Below are 15,309 nucleotides of genomic sequence, written 5' to 3' on the forward strand. Positions count from 1 at the left end.
GAAGCCAGATTTGAACTCAGGTACTCGACTCCAGGGCCGGTGCTCTATCCACTGCACCACCTAGCTGTCCCTCCCTATTACATTTGATTTCCCCAATGTTTGAGCCTCTTAAGATAATTTTGGACACTGTCATATAATATGCTAGCTGTCCCTCTTTAGTTTTTTGTGTCATTTGAAAATTTGATAAGCAGGCCATCTCTGACTTCATTCAAATCATTGACGAAAGTGCAAAATAACAAGGTCTCAGGAAAAGATCCCTGGGGAACTCCATTAGAGACTTGCCTTTAAGGTCAAGGGGTTGCATAGAGATTTCCTCTGAGCTCTTTGAAATATGTGCTCCCCAAATTAGGGGGTGTATTAGGTTAAGCCTAGCTTTCCTCTTCTCAACCACACATTTTGAGATAGAATGGTTCCTTCTCTCTTATCTTCTCTTCATCCCCATATGAAGCACCAATTCTACCTTGTTGGTCATGATTCCATTCTCCATCACATTTCATCTATTCACTTCCCTTTGTTACCTTTTCAAGGAAGAAATGGTCATCAAGGCAAACTAAGAATTTATGGGCTGCTCTATTTTTGGCAATCAAACAACCAGATTTTATTAAGTACCTACTATGTGGTAGGCACTGAGCCAGGTGTGGGGGATACAAGAGGGAAATGAGGTAGTCCCTGCCTTAGGTGAGTGAGTTTTGCTGAAGGATTTGGGCAGGAAAATATATGCCTGAGCAGAGAAGATGTAGGAAGTTGCAGTAGAGAATTCTGGTCAACTAGAGAATTTTATGAGATCCTATAGGTTCTTGGATGAGGTGGGAGTTGGTATGAGAATGGCTGGGAGAGTTACTCTGAAGATAAATGGTTTACTTGACAATTTTGTCTAAAGTAGGTCCTTTTCCTAGGATAAGACCAATATCATCTGACTGAGTCAGAGTTGTGCAGAATGATTGAGAAATATGCTCTGGGGTGTGGCCAGTACATCATTTACTTTGCAGGGAATTTTTGTTTGGTTTGCTCTTCGGAGACTTGGCCCCTTCCCATCATACTCCTGCAGTCAGTAGAGAGGGCCCCACCTGGGAGATGGGGTTTCAGAGACACCTTCACACCAACATTCTAAATTAGATTCTTGGGACCAACTCAGGGACCAACTCCAAGCCTCACCATACTTGGTCCTCCCACAGCCTCAAGGCCAGCAGTTCCCTTCCATCCACCTCTCTAATCCCTACGAATCAGAACTGATACCTGCCTAGACAAGGATCCTTTTTCCGTGACCTCTCTCTATACTCCGGTCTATTATTTAGTTCATCTCTATCCCTCCCCAGGGGAAGCTATGTGGTGCTATGGTGCACAGTGCCAGGTCTGGAGTCAGGAAGACTCATCTTCCTGAGTCCAAATCTGGCCTCAGACACTAACTAGCTGTGTGACCCTGGGCAAGTCACTTAACCCTATTTGTCTCAGTTTCCTCATCCATAAAATGAGCTGGAGAAAGAAATGGCAAACCACTTCAGTATCTTTGCCAAGAAAATCCCAAATGAGGTCACAAAGAGTTGGACACAACTGAAATGACTCATTATCCCTCTACTCCCTAGTCTCCTTAGCCCATTCCTTCAACTATACACTATGACTTAGAAAAATCATGGATATATTTTGTTTTTATACTAACAGAGCACTAACTCTAGAGTTATAGAGCTTGGGATCAAATCCCACCTCTGACAGGATGGATTGGGTCCGAAGGAGACAAATATTCTTCCTGGTTGCTCTCCTAACTTTATATTTCTGTATACTTGGGTGGGAACCATTATAAGGCCTAAACTATTATTTATTTCCATCTAATTTTTGTCCTTGATCAGGAAAAACAAGACTTTCTTTAATATTTGGAGCCCCCAAAGACTCTGTGAGCAGTGAGCAGTCTTTAATCTTTGTGCAAAACAGAATAATCCATGACTCAGGAACCTCTTTAGTCTGTAATTCAATTCTGCAACTCATCAACATTTGTTAGCTTGTATAGCCATCTCAACAGAAACAGGGAATCCAATTAAGGGCTGAGATTGCTTCAGTTGTCATGGATCATTGTTCATCTGGCATCATCTGGTCTGCCTTTGAGGCTTCAGGGTCCCGCACCAGGCAGGCAGACAGGCAGGCAGGCAGGCAGGCAGGCAAGCAGACAGGCCCTCAGGGTTACCTTGAGTTCTGATTCTTCCTTTCTCTAAAGTCAATCAATCTGTAGATTTTGGGCCCCTAGAGAGGAGCATTGTGTTCTTCTCTGATTCCAGCTCTAGAATAATAGATTTTTTTCTGCTTAGGGGCTATGGACATCACCCTCATCATTATTTAATTTCCTTTTTTTTTTTTTTGTGAGGCAATGGGGGTTAAGTGACTTGCCCAGGGTCACACAGCTAGTAAGTGTCAAGTGTCTGAGATAGGATTTGAACTCAGGTACTCCTGACTCCAGGGCTGGTGCTCTATCCACTGCGCCACCTGGCTGCCCCCACCCTCATCATTATTAATTTTATCTTTTACAGTTACATGTAAAGATAGTTTCAATATTAATTTTTTATAAGATTTTTAATTCTAAATTTTTTCTCCCCCCTTTGTCCCCCAAGATGACAAGCAGTCTGGTTTTTTGGTTTTTTTTTCCATATAAATATTTTATTATTTTCCAGTTACATTTAGGGATAATTTTTTTTTTAGTGAGGCAATTGGGGTTAAGTGACTTGCCCAGGGTCACACAGCTAATAAGTGTTAAGTGTCTGAGGTCGGATTTGAACCCAGGTACTCCTGACTCCAGGGCCGGTGCTCTATCCACTGCACCACCTAGCTGCCCCTAGGGATAATTTTCAACATTTGTTTTTATAAGATTTCTAGTTTCAGATTTTTCTCCATCCCTCCCCTCTCTCCCCCCTCCCCAAGACAGCAAGTAATCTGATATAGGTTCTATATATACAATCAAGCAGTGTGATATAAGCTGTACATGTACAATCATATAAATATATTTCTACATTAGTCATGTTGCGAAAGGAGAAATAGAACAAAAGAGAAAAGTCACAAAAAAATCCAAAACCAAAATTAAAAAAATAGTGAGAATAGTATATTTTGATCTGCATTCAGACTCCCTAGTTCTTTTTCTGTATGTTGAGAGCATTTTCCATTGTGAGTCTTTTGGAATTATCTAGGATTGTTGTATTGCTGAGAAGAACTAAGTCAATCACAGTTGATCATCATACAGTGTTACTGTTACTGTGTACAATGTCCTCCTGGTTCTGCTCACTTCACTCAGCATCAGTCCACTTAAGTCTTTCCAGGTTTTTCTGAAATCTGCCTGCTCATCATTTCTTCTAGCACAATAGTGTTACATTATATCCAGCTCTAGATCATTTAAAATAGTTTAGGAATCAGATTTTAGTCCTGGAAGGGACTACAATGAAGGTTACTCTCTTGGGTCAAGTAGGAACCTTACTCTCTCTCCCAAAATGGTTAAAGTCATAGGGATAGAGACTGGACTTGGGATTTCAGGAGTATAGGGAAACTCCACAGGAAGAACCCCCTCTACTCATGCAGGTTGGCACCTTTTCTACAACTTAATAGTCTTAGAAAGTTGCCTAGATCATTGAGAGGTTAAATCACTTGCTTAACTTTTGTCTCAGAGGCTTTCTAGGTTTCCAGGTTTTCCTGGCTCCAAGGTAAGCTTTCTAGACATTATTTGTGGTTGTGTCATTTCAGTCATATCTCAGTCTTCCAGACTGCATGTGGGATTTTCTTGGCAAAGATACTGGAGTGGTTTGTCATTTCCTTCTTCAGTTCATTTTACAGATGAAGAACTTAGGCAAACAGGGTTAAGTGACTTACCCAGGGTCACACAGCTAGGATGTGTCTGAAGTCAGATTTGAACTCAGGATGATGATGAGTCTTCCTGATTCTAGGCCCAGCACTCTATCCAGGTGCCAGACACTATGCTAAGTCCCATGGATACAAAGACAAAAATGAAACCATCCTCAAGAAGCTTACAGTCTATCAGGGAGTCAATCTCTCTCTCTCTCTCTCTCTCTCTCTCTGTCTGTCTGAGTATACACACACAAAATATGTACAAAATAAATATAAGATCAATTGGAACAGGCACATGAAAAAGAAATATGTATATATAAAAGAAATGATAATAGTAACTAGCTTTTATATAGTCATGGTTTGCAAAATACTTGACAAATATTATCTCAATTTATCTTCACAACAATCCTGAGAGGTAGATGCTATTATTATCCCCCTTTTACAAATGAGGAAACTGGGGCAGAACAGAGGTTAAGTGACTCCCTAGGACCATACATCTAAGTATTTGAGGCTGGATTTGAATCTAGATCTTCCTGACTCTAGGTCTGGTGCTCTATTTACTGTATCACCTAGGGGATATTGAACTGGTTTGATTTTATATGAGGTGGTTGTTTCAATACAGACTTGTAAATCCTGAGGGCCTTCCTGTTCCACACTCCTTTCTTTCTTTCCTTCCTCCCTTCCTTCCTCCACTTATTCATTCATTTATTTATTTGTTTATTATTGAGACCTGGGAAAGACCTTAGCTTGAAAAGGCCAAGGTCTGCCCCTACATTTGGGGCCATCTCCACTTACCCTGGTGTAAATGGACATCTTGCTACTGGACCCAGATGGCTCAGGAGGAGAGAGTAATGTTTGTGATTTTGCATAACTCTCCCTCACTTAAATCCAATTCACCACAAGTCATGATATTACCTCCTGATACCATGGCCCTCTGCAAGAATGAAGGACAAGCAACAACCAACATTGCTTTATGATGACATTCCATAGTACCACAAATCTGCGAAATTCTAGAGTGTTTGTGAAATAACATGGTGTGGTAGAAAGTGCTCTCTGAATAGAGGTTCCTGAATTCTAATCAAGGGCTCCACCACGGACTCACAGCTTGCCTCTTGGCAAGCTATTCAATCTCTGAGTCTATTTTCCCATCAATAAAATGGGGAAAATGCCCCTTTTCCCTCCCAGGATGGTTGTGAGGATAAATGAAATAAGAGATGGTTGGGTATAAACTGTTATAAATGATGAGGTAAATGGAAATCAGTCCTAGTTACCTTTGAAAGCTTCCAGAACCTGAGAGATCATGTGTCCAAAGGTTTTAGAATGCCAGTGGGCATGTCATCAGAACCCTTTTATTTCTACTGACCAGTCCAAAGAGCTTTCAGCAAGTGATTGACACAAACCCAAAGACCCTTAGGCATTAATATACAAATCTTTATTAATTTGTGAAGTACAACAGAGAATTCAGAAATTCTCTAGCAGAGAGTGCCACCTAAAGTCACAAATACAGTCAGCCTCCCTAAGAATTTAATTGCTGTCAACAATTGCTAATGGGTTCCAGGAGCCCCTTTCTGTGCTCCACTTCTACCCCCCTTTCAGCCCCCAGCTGCAGCTGATTTGGCAAATAATGTAAATCAGTTTAAGCTTCTCAGGTCATGAAATTTAGCTTCCACTGATCTCCTAGGATTTCTAGATGGGGAAGGTTTTAAAAAAAGATACTGGTGGTAATCCATAATGTTTTAAGTAGTTATAATTATGGTCTGTTTTCAGTCATTTCTAATTAAATCCTTGTGAGAGCTTGCCTAGAACTAAATGGATTTAATTCTATTGTCCAGATTCAAGACTTCTGGCTAGTTTCACCTGGAGCACTGCTCACCTGAGGGCTATCAAAGACACCTGCTATTGTGATTGTATTTAGTACTAAGTTCTTACTGATTCAGCCCCATGAGATTTCCTCATTAAGTCTGATATACAGCTGGGATGAAGGCGGATAGATTGACAGTCTATATGTAGGTAATATTTGTTTCCTCCTGCCTGAAATAGTAGCCTGAAAGGGTTGGAGATTTTGTCAAAAACATAGAAAATAGAAACTTTGTAACTATAAGCTTATTGAATCTGATTCCCCAGTATTGACAACAATGGCTTCCTGTGATGTGTTAATGTCCCATCTCTGACATTTCTCTTCCATCTCTGGAAGCTTCAGGAGTCATTCCCCACCAAAGTCAGCAGTGCTGTCTTGTAATCTCCACTGGTGTCTCCCTGGAGGGGCATCAAGAAAATGAGTGTTAATAGGGATCAATCAATCCACACTTTATTTAGTGCTAGCTATGTGCAGAGCAGCTAGGGGCTACTAGGTGGTACAGTGGTGAGAGCACTGGGCTTGGAATCAGGAAGACATCTGCATGAGTTTGGAAGCTTGGGCAAGAGTCTGTCCAGTTTGGATGAGAGTGCGTGGGGCAGGTAGGTGGCTCAGTGGAAGAACATGGGGCCTGGAGTCAGGAAGACACATCTTCCTGAGTTCAAATCTGGCTTCAGACACTTACTAGCTGTGTGACCCTGGACAAGTCACTTAACCCTGTTTGCCTGAGTTCCTCATCTGTAAAATGAGCTAGAGAAGGAAATGGCAAACTCCTCCAATATCTTTGTTAAGGAGGAAACCCTAAATAGGGTACAAAGAGTTGGACACGACTGCAATGTGTTAGTTGCTAGAGGTTAGACAAGAGGTCTCTGTTCTGATGAAACAGTCTAGTATATTAGCATTTGTTTTCTTATTCTCTCAGTGAAATTCTTAAACTGAAGAATTTCAAGGTGAAGAAATCCACTGTGATATATAAGATGTTCAAGAGACATTGTTTCTGGGTAATTAATAATTTTATTAACAATGCTAGCATATTATTAATCAAAGGATGGTCATTTGGCCATCTCTTTTAGATCAAAATCCCCCTCATGGATCTCATTCAATGCTTATATGCCCTTGGAAGAATGGGTTTTCCTGAGGGTGGAAATCAACTCTGATTGGTTAACAATTAATGAGAAGAATGAATATTATAATGACAGGGAAGCTTATTCTAATGAGGAACTGGGGGACTGGGGTAGCTCAGTTTTGGTCAAAGAGAACTATCTGTGTCCATATCACCTGTTTGACAAAAGGGAGAATCCACATTTCCCCAGACCTGTCAGAGCAAAACACTATGGGCTGGAATCCATCAACTCACCTAACTTTATCTTTTGAACAGGTCTGAGTCAGCCCTGCACTTCAAAGTCTTCCTGAATAACCTACAAGGGCTGATTTCTGAATGAGGAAGTATAAAAGGGGGAAAACCTTGTTCCTAATTCAATAATTAGTTATTAAATATAAGAGAGAAATAATCATTTTTCTCATCACTGATGTGAGAAGATGGATAAGTAAACCTTATACTATAGATGGAGCGGTGGGGGAGGGGGGGAGGGAGGAGAAAGTAGAAAGAAGAGAGAATGTGTTCTGGTTCAAGCAGAAGAAAGTGGATATATTTAATCGGGTAGAGAAAAAAAATCTTATGATCCTCCTTGGACAAAGAATTCTAAGGGTTTGATATTATACTCTCTGTTAGCCAAATGCTGTGTTTTGTTGATAGATGCATGCTACATGGTGCTCCTTGGCATCATCTTGCACAAGAACTTTATAAGGAGAAGCATCAGATTAACTCCAGAGTCCGCATTTCATTAAGCGAATGTTTAGCTCAAGAGAAAATTTCCTCCTTTCTATTCTATAATTTCTGACTCTGTCAAACTGGAGCCAATAAATTAATAGGGATTAGATGGAATATTCAATTCCAACACCAAATTGACCGAACAACTAGACAATAAAAACTAATAGAATCAGCCCTCACTTGTCTATTGGTAAATAAAGGTCTTGTGGCCTTATTATCATGAGGATACACAGGAAGTTGAGGGGAGATAGAGAGGAGAGAGGGAGGGAGACAGAGACAGGCAGAGATGCCAGCCAGAGACTCATAGACAAATAGAGACAGTGGGCACATGCAGAGACAGAAACAGAGACACACAGAGAGAGACACACACAGAGACAGAGAGAAAGAGACAGAGACTGAGACAGACATAGAGAGAGGCAGAAACGCAGAGAAGAAGAGAGAAGCAGAGAGAAACTGAGAAAGAGACAGGAACACAAGAAAGGGACATAAATAGAGACTGACACACACAAAGACAAGGACAGTGAAAGACAGACACACATACATAGAGAAAGAGAGGCAAAGACATGTATAGAGAAAAACAGAGACAAAGACACACAAAGAAAAAGACAGATACACAATGAGAGAGACAGAGTGGAAGCGAAGAGAGAAAACACTTATTCTTCAAGACTTCTCCAAAGTGGGGACAATTAGGGAGTAGAATCCCATGAGAGAACCTGAAGGGAGAAATTTGTGCTAATGGAATTCTTATATCAGGGCTGTAAAAAATTCTGGAGAATACATAGATGTTTGAGATTACTGGTTTCTAGCTGAAAAATTTTGGTTTTGTTTTCCTTTTTCTTTTCATTAAAAAGCCTATAATTTTGTAAAATCCATGCTTCTAAGCGAGGAGCCAGTTTCAGCATATTGTCTGAGGCTTCTTGGGAGGGGGTTATAAGTCAAGGGAGTGAGGAAATCTCCCAAAGTATACCTGGATTAGTCAAATCATGAATTAGTTTCTGGTTATTAAGGTTTAGATAACTGATATTAAAAACAAGACAGGTGACTATGCTAAATCAAAAAGCATGCTTTGTTTCCAAGCTAAATAGAAAGCTTCTCCAAAACTAAAGGGTTCTCACTCGAATTAAAGATAACCTTTAATGTTTATAGTAAAGCACCAGAGATAAACAGAGAGTTCACCCACAAACTGGGGTAATGTCTTTTGTGTCCTAATTTGTTGAATGAAGGATGGTTAGGAAAGCTGACTTGTTCTCTGTTAGAATGTGTTTCATGTTATCATATTGATACCCTCTACTTCCACCCCAATCATATACTCAGTGTGTTCAGCTATACCACTACCATCACTACCACCACAACCATGAACAAGAACCACCCACTAGCACCACCCATTACATCTACCACTATATATACCACACATCATCACCATTGCCACTGCCACCATAATAATAATAATAATCACCACCACCGTTGCTACCAGCAGCAGCAACAACAACTCAGGATATTGATAACCAGTGAGCCCCAAGTCTAGAAGGGCCTTTTAGAGGCCACTCAGTCATTACCACTAACAATTATCAGGGACAAGCTGAGCAGATGGAGCTATTTTGTCCTTGTAGATGTCCAATTGGTACTTGGTAAATTCATTTAAAAGCAACCTAATATTGGTGGAAATAGTATTGTGCTCAAAGTCAGAAGGTCTTCCTTCAAATACCAGGGCTGCTGCTTGTTAATGGTGTGATTTTAGTCAAATGGCTTTTAAACTCAGGGCCTCAGAGTCTTTATCTACAAAAGGGGATATTGGTATTTTCACTGACTACCAGAAAGTCATTGCCAAAAAAGGAAAGTGCTTTATAAATGTGAGCTACTATCTACATCATTAGTTAAAGGCCATCCCTAGCATCTGCCCAGTTTGATTCAGGTTGTACTTTGGAGGAGGTGGAGAGAAACAACTTTACTTAGAGATCTAGTAACTACCTATTTATTTCAACTACCAATTAACTTGGTGTACCCAGGCAAGTCAATTGGGGGAAAAATGGCCTGGCATTTAGGTCATAGATATAAGCATCATTTTAGCTATGTGAGGAGATGTCTGAAGTGATCCTTTTCCTTCTCTCCTTCTCCATCTTGTATATTTTCTTCAGATCAGGGGAGAAGAAAAAGGGCGAGGGGGAGATATTCATCACAAGTTTGATCAGAAAATTGATATTCATTCCAGATCCCTAAAGGAGGCTCATTAATCAAGACAGCAGAAGCTGACATTGTATATTAGAAGAGAGAGCCTTTATCTAATGAGATTTTCTTTGAGGAATGTTCACGTGATGAATCTTTAGATCTGTTTCCAAGTGAAAGGCTTCATATGTATTCTGGGGAAAAGGATACTACTTTTTCCCCCCTATTCATTAATTCAACTAATAGTTATTAAGTTTACTATTGAAAACTAAAGTTTATAGTAACTATAGGTTTAATGTGTGCAAGTATGCCCGGGGAGGTTACAAAGGGGTCTGTATGTGTGTGCGTGCACGCACCCATGCATGTATGTGTGTATGTATGTGCATGTGTATGTTTGTATGCATATACATGTATGTGTATGCATTTATTTCAGATCAGTGGCTAAAAGTAGCTCAATAATAATGATAGCTAACATTTATATCATGTTTACTATGTGGCAGGCATTATGCTAAGTGCTTTGCAATTATTATCTCATTTGATCCTTACAATAATTTTGGGAGGTGGGTGCTATTATTATCCTCATGTTCAGATGAGGAAACTGAGGAAAAGAGAAGTTAGATGACTTGCCCAGAGTCACACATTGAGTAAGTGTTTGAGGCCAGATTTAAAGTTGGGTCTTCCTGATTCCAGGCCCAGCATTCTCTCTACTGTACCACTAAGCTGCTCCTGATTCAGGGAAGACCTCACTTAAGCCTTAATGTATTAGCAATGGGTTTTTGGTGATTTTTTTTGTTTTTGTTTTTTTGGTTTTTTTTACATTTCTGCTCAGTCAGAAGATTCTGAGCTCTCAGCTCCCCCTTCCCCTCCTCCAGGTGATGTAGCATGGCTGTGGGCCCAACGACCATTCATACTCAAGTGTGAAGCTCTTGTGGACTCAGCCTCACTTTAGAAGGGAATAATTTTATGAGTCTTGTCCAAGTGTCTAAGTAAGAATGATAACTTAGAAGCCTTGTGAGGTCCTGGACCGGTAGGACATAGGACCTTGGGCAGAGGATGCTCAACTGTCTTGGGGAGAAGGAGGAGGAAGACCTAGATTGGGATGAAATTTTGGTCCCCTTATCTGTAAATAAGATCAGAATGGTGTACTCTTATGAAGGCTAGGGAGCCAGTATGTGTTGTGTCTGTACAGCACATGGGAAAACTTTCTAATAACTAGAGCTATCTAAAAATTAAATGGGCTACAATTGGGAGCTAGGGGATGCCCCCTCACTTTAAGACTTCAAGTGAATGTCAAATAACTTCTTAGCCAGTAGGATGTAGAACTTTGCATGGCATTAGTGAGATAAGGCTTAAACCAGATGTCTTGTGAGGTCCTTTCCAGCTCTGAGATTCAGTAATTCTGTGTGTGACACAGAGTCCCTGCTCCTGAGTGAGCTTAAGTGTGGACAGTGAAGAGAGGGAGAAGAGCTTCAATAAGGGGCCATCCCTGCTTGGGCTCCTACCTGCTAGAGCTCACACTGAGGGAAGAAAAAGCTTCTTAAAACCAGAGCATAGGAGTGAAATAGGCTACCTGGAAGGTAGTGGGTTTCCCCTCATTAGAAGCCTTCAGGTTGGGGCAGCTAGGTGGCACAGTGGATAGAGCACCGGCCCTGGAGTCAGGAGTACCTGAGTTCAAATCTGGCCTCAGACACTTAACACTTACTAGCTGTGTGACCCTGGGCAAGTCACTTAACCCCAATTGCCTCACTAAAAATAAAATAAAATAAAATTTAATTAAAAAAAAAAGAAGCCTTCAGGTAAAGACTGGATGACCATCTTTAAGGAGGTAGAGGTTGATTCTGCTCTGACTTTTGGGTGGATGACCTTTTTTTTTTTTTGCGGGGCAATGGGGGTTAAGTGACTTGCTCAGGGTCACACAGCTAGTAAGTGTCAAGTGTCTGAGGTCACATTTGAACTCAGTTCCTCCTGAATCCAGGGCTGGTGCTTTATCCACTGTGCCACCTAGCTGCCCTGAGCAGATGACTTCTGAAATTCGTTCTGACTGATATTTTGTGATGGCTAGACTGGGACTGTAAGGGGATATTTAGCATTGCTCTGGTAAGTCTTTTCCTTTTAATGAAATCTTCCTCTTATCTGCTTTGGCCAGCATGCTTCCAAGAGGGTCATTGGGGTCAGTCTTTTGGTTTTCCCAGTAGAGAATTCTTTATTTGAGTGGCAAGTTCTACGATCAAAAATGGCAAGAGAGTTGGCTTGGTAATGAGAAGCAGAGGGCTCAGGGACTTCTTTGCCAGATTATCATAAATATTGTTTGCACAATAATGTGGGTTTCTTGGAACTGACTCTTAGAATTAAATCTCTTAGGACTGATTACTTATCACTGTCCCAGGGAAGACTTTCCATTTTATCTAAAAAAAGACAGTGCTTGTTCTCAAATATTGAAGGGTAATGTAAGTTCATTTCTGGGACAAAATACTTTAGAAGATAGCAATCTATGTTCCAGTTTCTGACTGTTTTATCCTAGAGTATAACCCCATGTATCTAAAATTTAAAGTTCTTAATGTAGGGGACAATTGAATAATTAAAAAAATGTTTTGGGGTACAAATTCATACACTAAGGACACATCAAAGACTTTGAGGCAACCCAAACGAAATTCAGGGCAGCTAGGTGGTGCAGTGGATAGACATGGACTTAAAGGACTCATTTTTTTCTGAGTTCAAATCTGACCTCAGACACTTACTAGCTGTGTGACCCTTGTCAGGTCACTTAACTCTGCATCATTTTCCTCATCGTTAAAGCGAGCTGGAGAAAGAAATGGCCAACCATTCCAGTCTGTCTACCAAGAAATCCCAAAATGGGTCATGAAGAGTCAGGTATGACTGAACAACAACAATCTAAATTCATGGTTCATTGATAATTCATTCACTCACTCTTTTAGAGAGTCCAAGCTAAATAAAATTTGCTCCAGGAACTAGTGACAAATTTTTAAAAATGCCTTATTTAGGACTTTATTGGTGGGAATTCCAAAGTTACCTGATGAATTAATTGAAAAGAACATGGATGCTGAGATGCTGCTACTGTTTCAAACCCTAAGGTTTAGTCAAAAGCCCTTTTGGGTATGTTTTCACAGATGCCTGCAGTAAGTAGTAAAAACAAGGAGGTATTTTGAAGGGCTCTCTCATGGAAGAGGAATTGGATTTGTTCTTCATGGCACCAGAAGGAAGAAGAATTTGATTATTACTTGGAAGGCGATAGAGAGCCCAGATTTTTGATAGGAGGTATGACATAACCACATCTGCGTGCATAACTACAGTAAATTATGTGGGCAGAGAATAAAGATTTACTCACCATGATCATGCTAGAAAGAGACTTCCCATACAACTTCTTAAACTCTTTCTTGATGAGGTTTAAGTCGATTTCACTCCTTGAAACAATATTTCGGATCAGTGTACCATCCCAAGTTCCTAATCCCTGGGTTAAATAATTACAAAATAGATATCACTTCTGGCATTTTCAAAAGAGAGAGAAACTTATTAGGTTTCCATTTAGTCTTTAGTTAATGAACATTTCTATAAGCGTCTTGAAATATAGGATTGAAAATTGTTTATGTAATGTAAATATCACCCTGCATGATTTCTTCTTCCTACTAATAAGATCTCATTAAATTTGAACAACTCTCTCTTTTTTAAAAGTAAAATTTTGAAGATTCTACTTGTTGTTAATAAGTTATGTGAGAAATGTATATTACTCAAGGTCTGAAAATAATAGATGACATCTGAGGATACCTTTACCTGTTATTTTACAAATAAAACCTTCCTATGGTATGGGTAATACCAGCTTAATTTGAGCCTAATGGAATACTGTCTGATGGGGTTTATGCTTATTTTTCTTGGAATAGTCAAATTGTTTTCCCTAATTTCATCTTAATTGCCATTTCTGCTTCCTCACATAGTGATGCACCTCACAAAATGGCATTGTTATTATCATTAATGAGGGGAATAGATTATTATAGAAACCCTGTTCCATTTCACAACTATTTGTTATCCTCCTTTCAATTTCATCTACAAATGCTCTTGAGATCTGCCTTAGGTCTCATGACACTTTTTTGTATACTCATTTTTCCCTCAATGACTTTTTGTTATTTTATGAAGTAATACAGCTTCTTTCTATCATACTTGTCAATAATGCATTGGAAATGAGTTTGCACTCTAAACTAATATTGTCCTTGGCAGTTATATCCATCTTCTAGGCAAAGAAATCACATTTTTTTGGCTGAGGACTTTTGGGGAGGTCTTATTGTGATGACTATTTTTACACTGGTTAAATTTCTCAGAGGGATAATGATAATCAGAGTTAATTTCTTTGCATCTATCTATTTCCCATCTTTCCAGGTTAGCAACTTTAAAAAATAATCTGGCTAAACCAGATCTCCTCAAGCACATTTGTAGATGAAACTGAAAGGATAACAAATAGTTGTGAAATGGAACAAGATTTCTATAACAATCTATTCCCCTCATTAATGATAATAAGTATTATTTTTGTGAGATACATCACTATCTGAGGAAGTTAGTTTAATTCTGTTAACTTACTCATTTAACAAATAGTTAAATTACTCCCAGGTTAGAGTACTCTGCTTATTGGTTGGAGAGGTATAAAATTTAAATAATACATGATTCCTGCCCTCAATAGAGCTGACAGTCTAGCAGGGGAAACAGACAAAAATATATATAACAATAACACTCAAATGTTATTGTAAGTATATTAGAGAGTAAGAAAACAAAGTGTTATATAAACTCCACTGATGAAAGTCATTCCCTTTGGGGTTCAGAAAAGGTTTTCTGCAGAAGGTAGCATTTAAAATTAACTATAAAGGTTGGGTAGAAATAAAAAAAAAACAGAAGAGGAAACAGTAAAGCACAAAGGCAAGAGGGTATGTAGCATATTCAGGGGGCAGAGAAGTAAAATGAGACAAGCCTGGAAAGGCAGTGTGACATTATTGAGAGTCCTAAATGCAAGGCAGAAAAATTTGAACTTTACTTGGTAAGTCATATGATTTTTGAGCATATAAAGGACCTACCAATATCTATGTTTAAGAAATATTTGTCTAGCAATCAGGTGAAGCATGGTTAGGAGGGATACAGAACCGAGAGGGGAGGAGAACACCTGTTAGGATCCTAAAGCAACAGTCTAGGTAGGTGATAATAAAGGCTTGCATGAGAATGGAGGCAATGGAAATAGGGAAGAGAGGACAAATGTGAGAGGTATAACAGGAGTGGAATCAATTAGACTTGGTAATTATTTGCCTAGGAGAGGTGAGAGAGGTGAGAGAGAGAGAGAGAGAGAGAGAGAGAGAGAGAGAGAGAGAGAGAGAGAAGAATCAAAGATAATTCCAAGATTAAAAACATGGGAGGCTGAATAAATGGTTGTACACTATGAATTAATGGTCTGGAAAAAGCTTTGGGGAACAACATGTATCCCCACCTTTTTTGGGGGGGGTTGCTTCTACCTTAGGGGGATTGGTTTTTTAAAAGTTTTTAAAATTTATTTTTTCCCATTTATTTAGAATTTTATTTTTTCCCAAATTACATGTAAAAACAAATTTTAACATCAATTTTTAAAACTTTGTATTTCAAATTCTCTTTCTCC

General features: G+C 39.5%; 1 protein-coding gene across 1 annotated transcript in view; it reads right to left on the reverse strand.

The window, feature by feature from the left end:
• Positions 1-5,236: 5,236 nt before the first annotated feature.
• Positions 5,237-15,309, reverse strand: part of LOC122742070 (annexin A8) — a 34,900-nt gene continuing 24,827 nt past the window's right edge. The window contains exons 12-13 of the mRNA XM_043986052.1: positions 13,012-13,134; positions 5,237-6,072 (exon numbers count right to left, since the gene is read on the reverse strand). Of these exons, the coding sequence (XP_043841987.1) occupies positions 6,013-6,072; positions 13,012-13,134 (183 nt within the window). The 3' untranslated portion in view covers positions 5,237-6,012. The remainder of the gene's footprint in view (positions 6,073-13,011; positions 13,135-15,309) is intronic.

This window comes from Dromiciops gliroides, chromosome 2, assembly GCF_019393635.1.
Source record: "Dromiciops gliroides isolate mDroGli1 chromosome 2, mDroGli1.pri, whole genome shotgun sequence".
Lineage (NCBI taxonomy): Eukaryota > Metazoa > Chordata > Mammalia > Microbiotheria > Microbiotheriidae > Dromiciops > Dromiciops gliroides.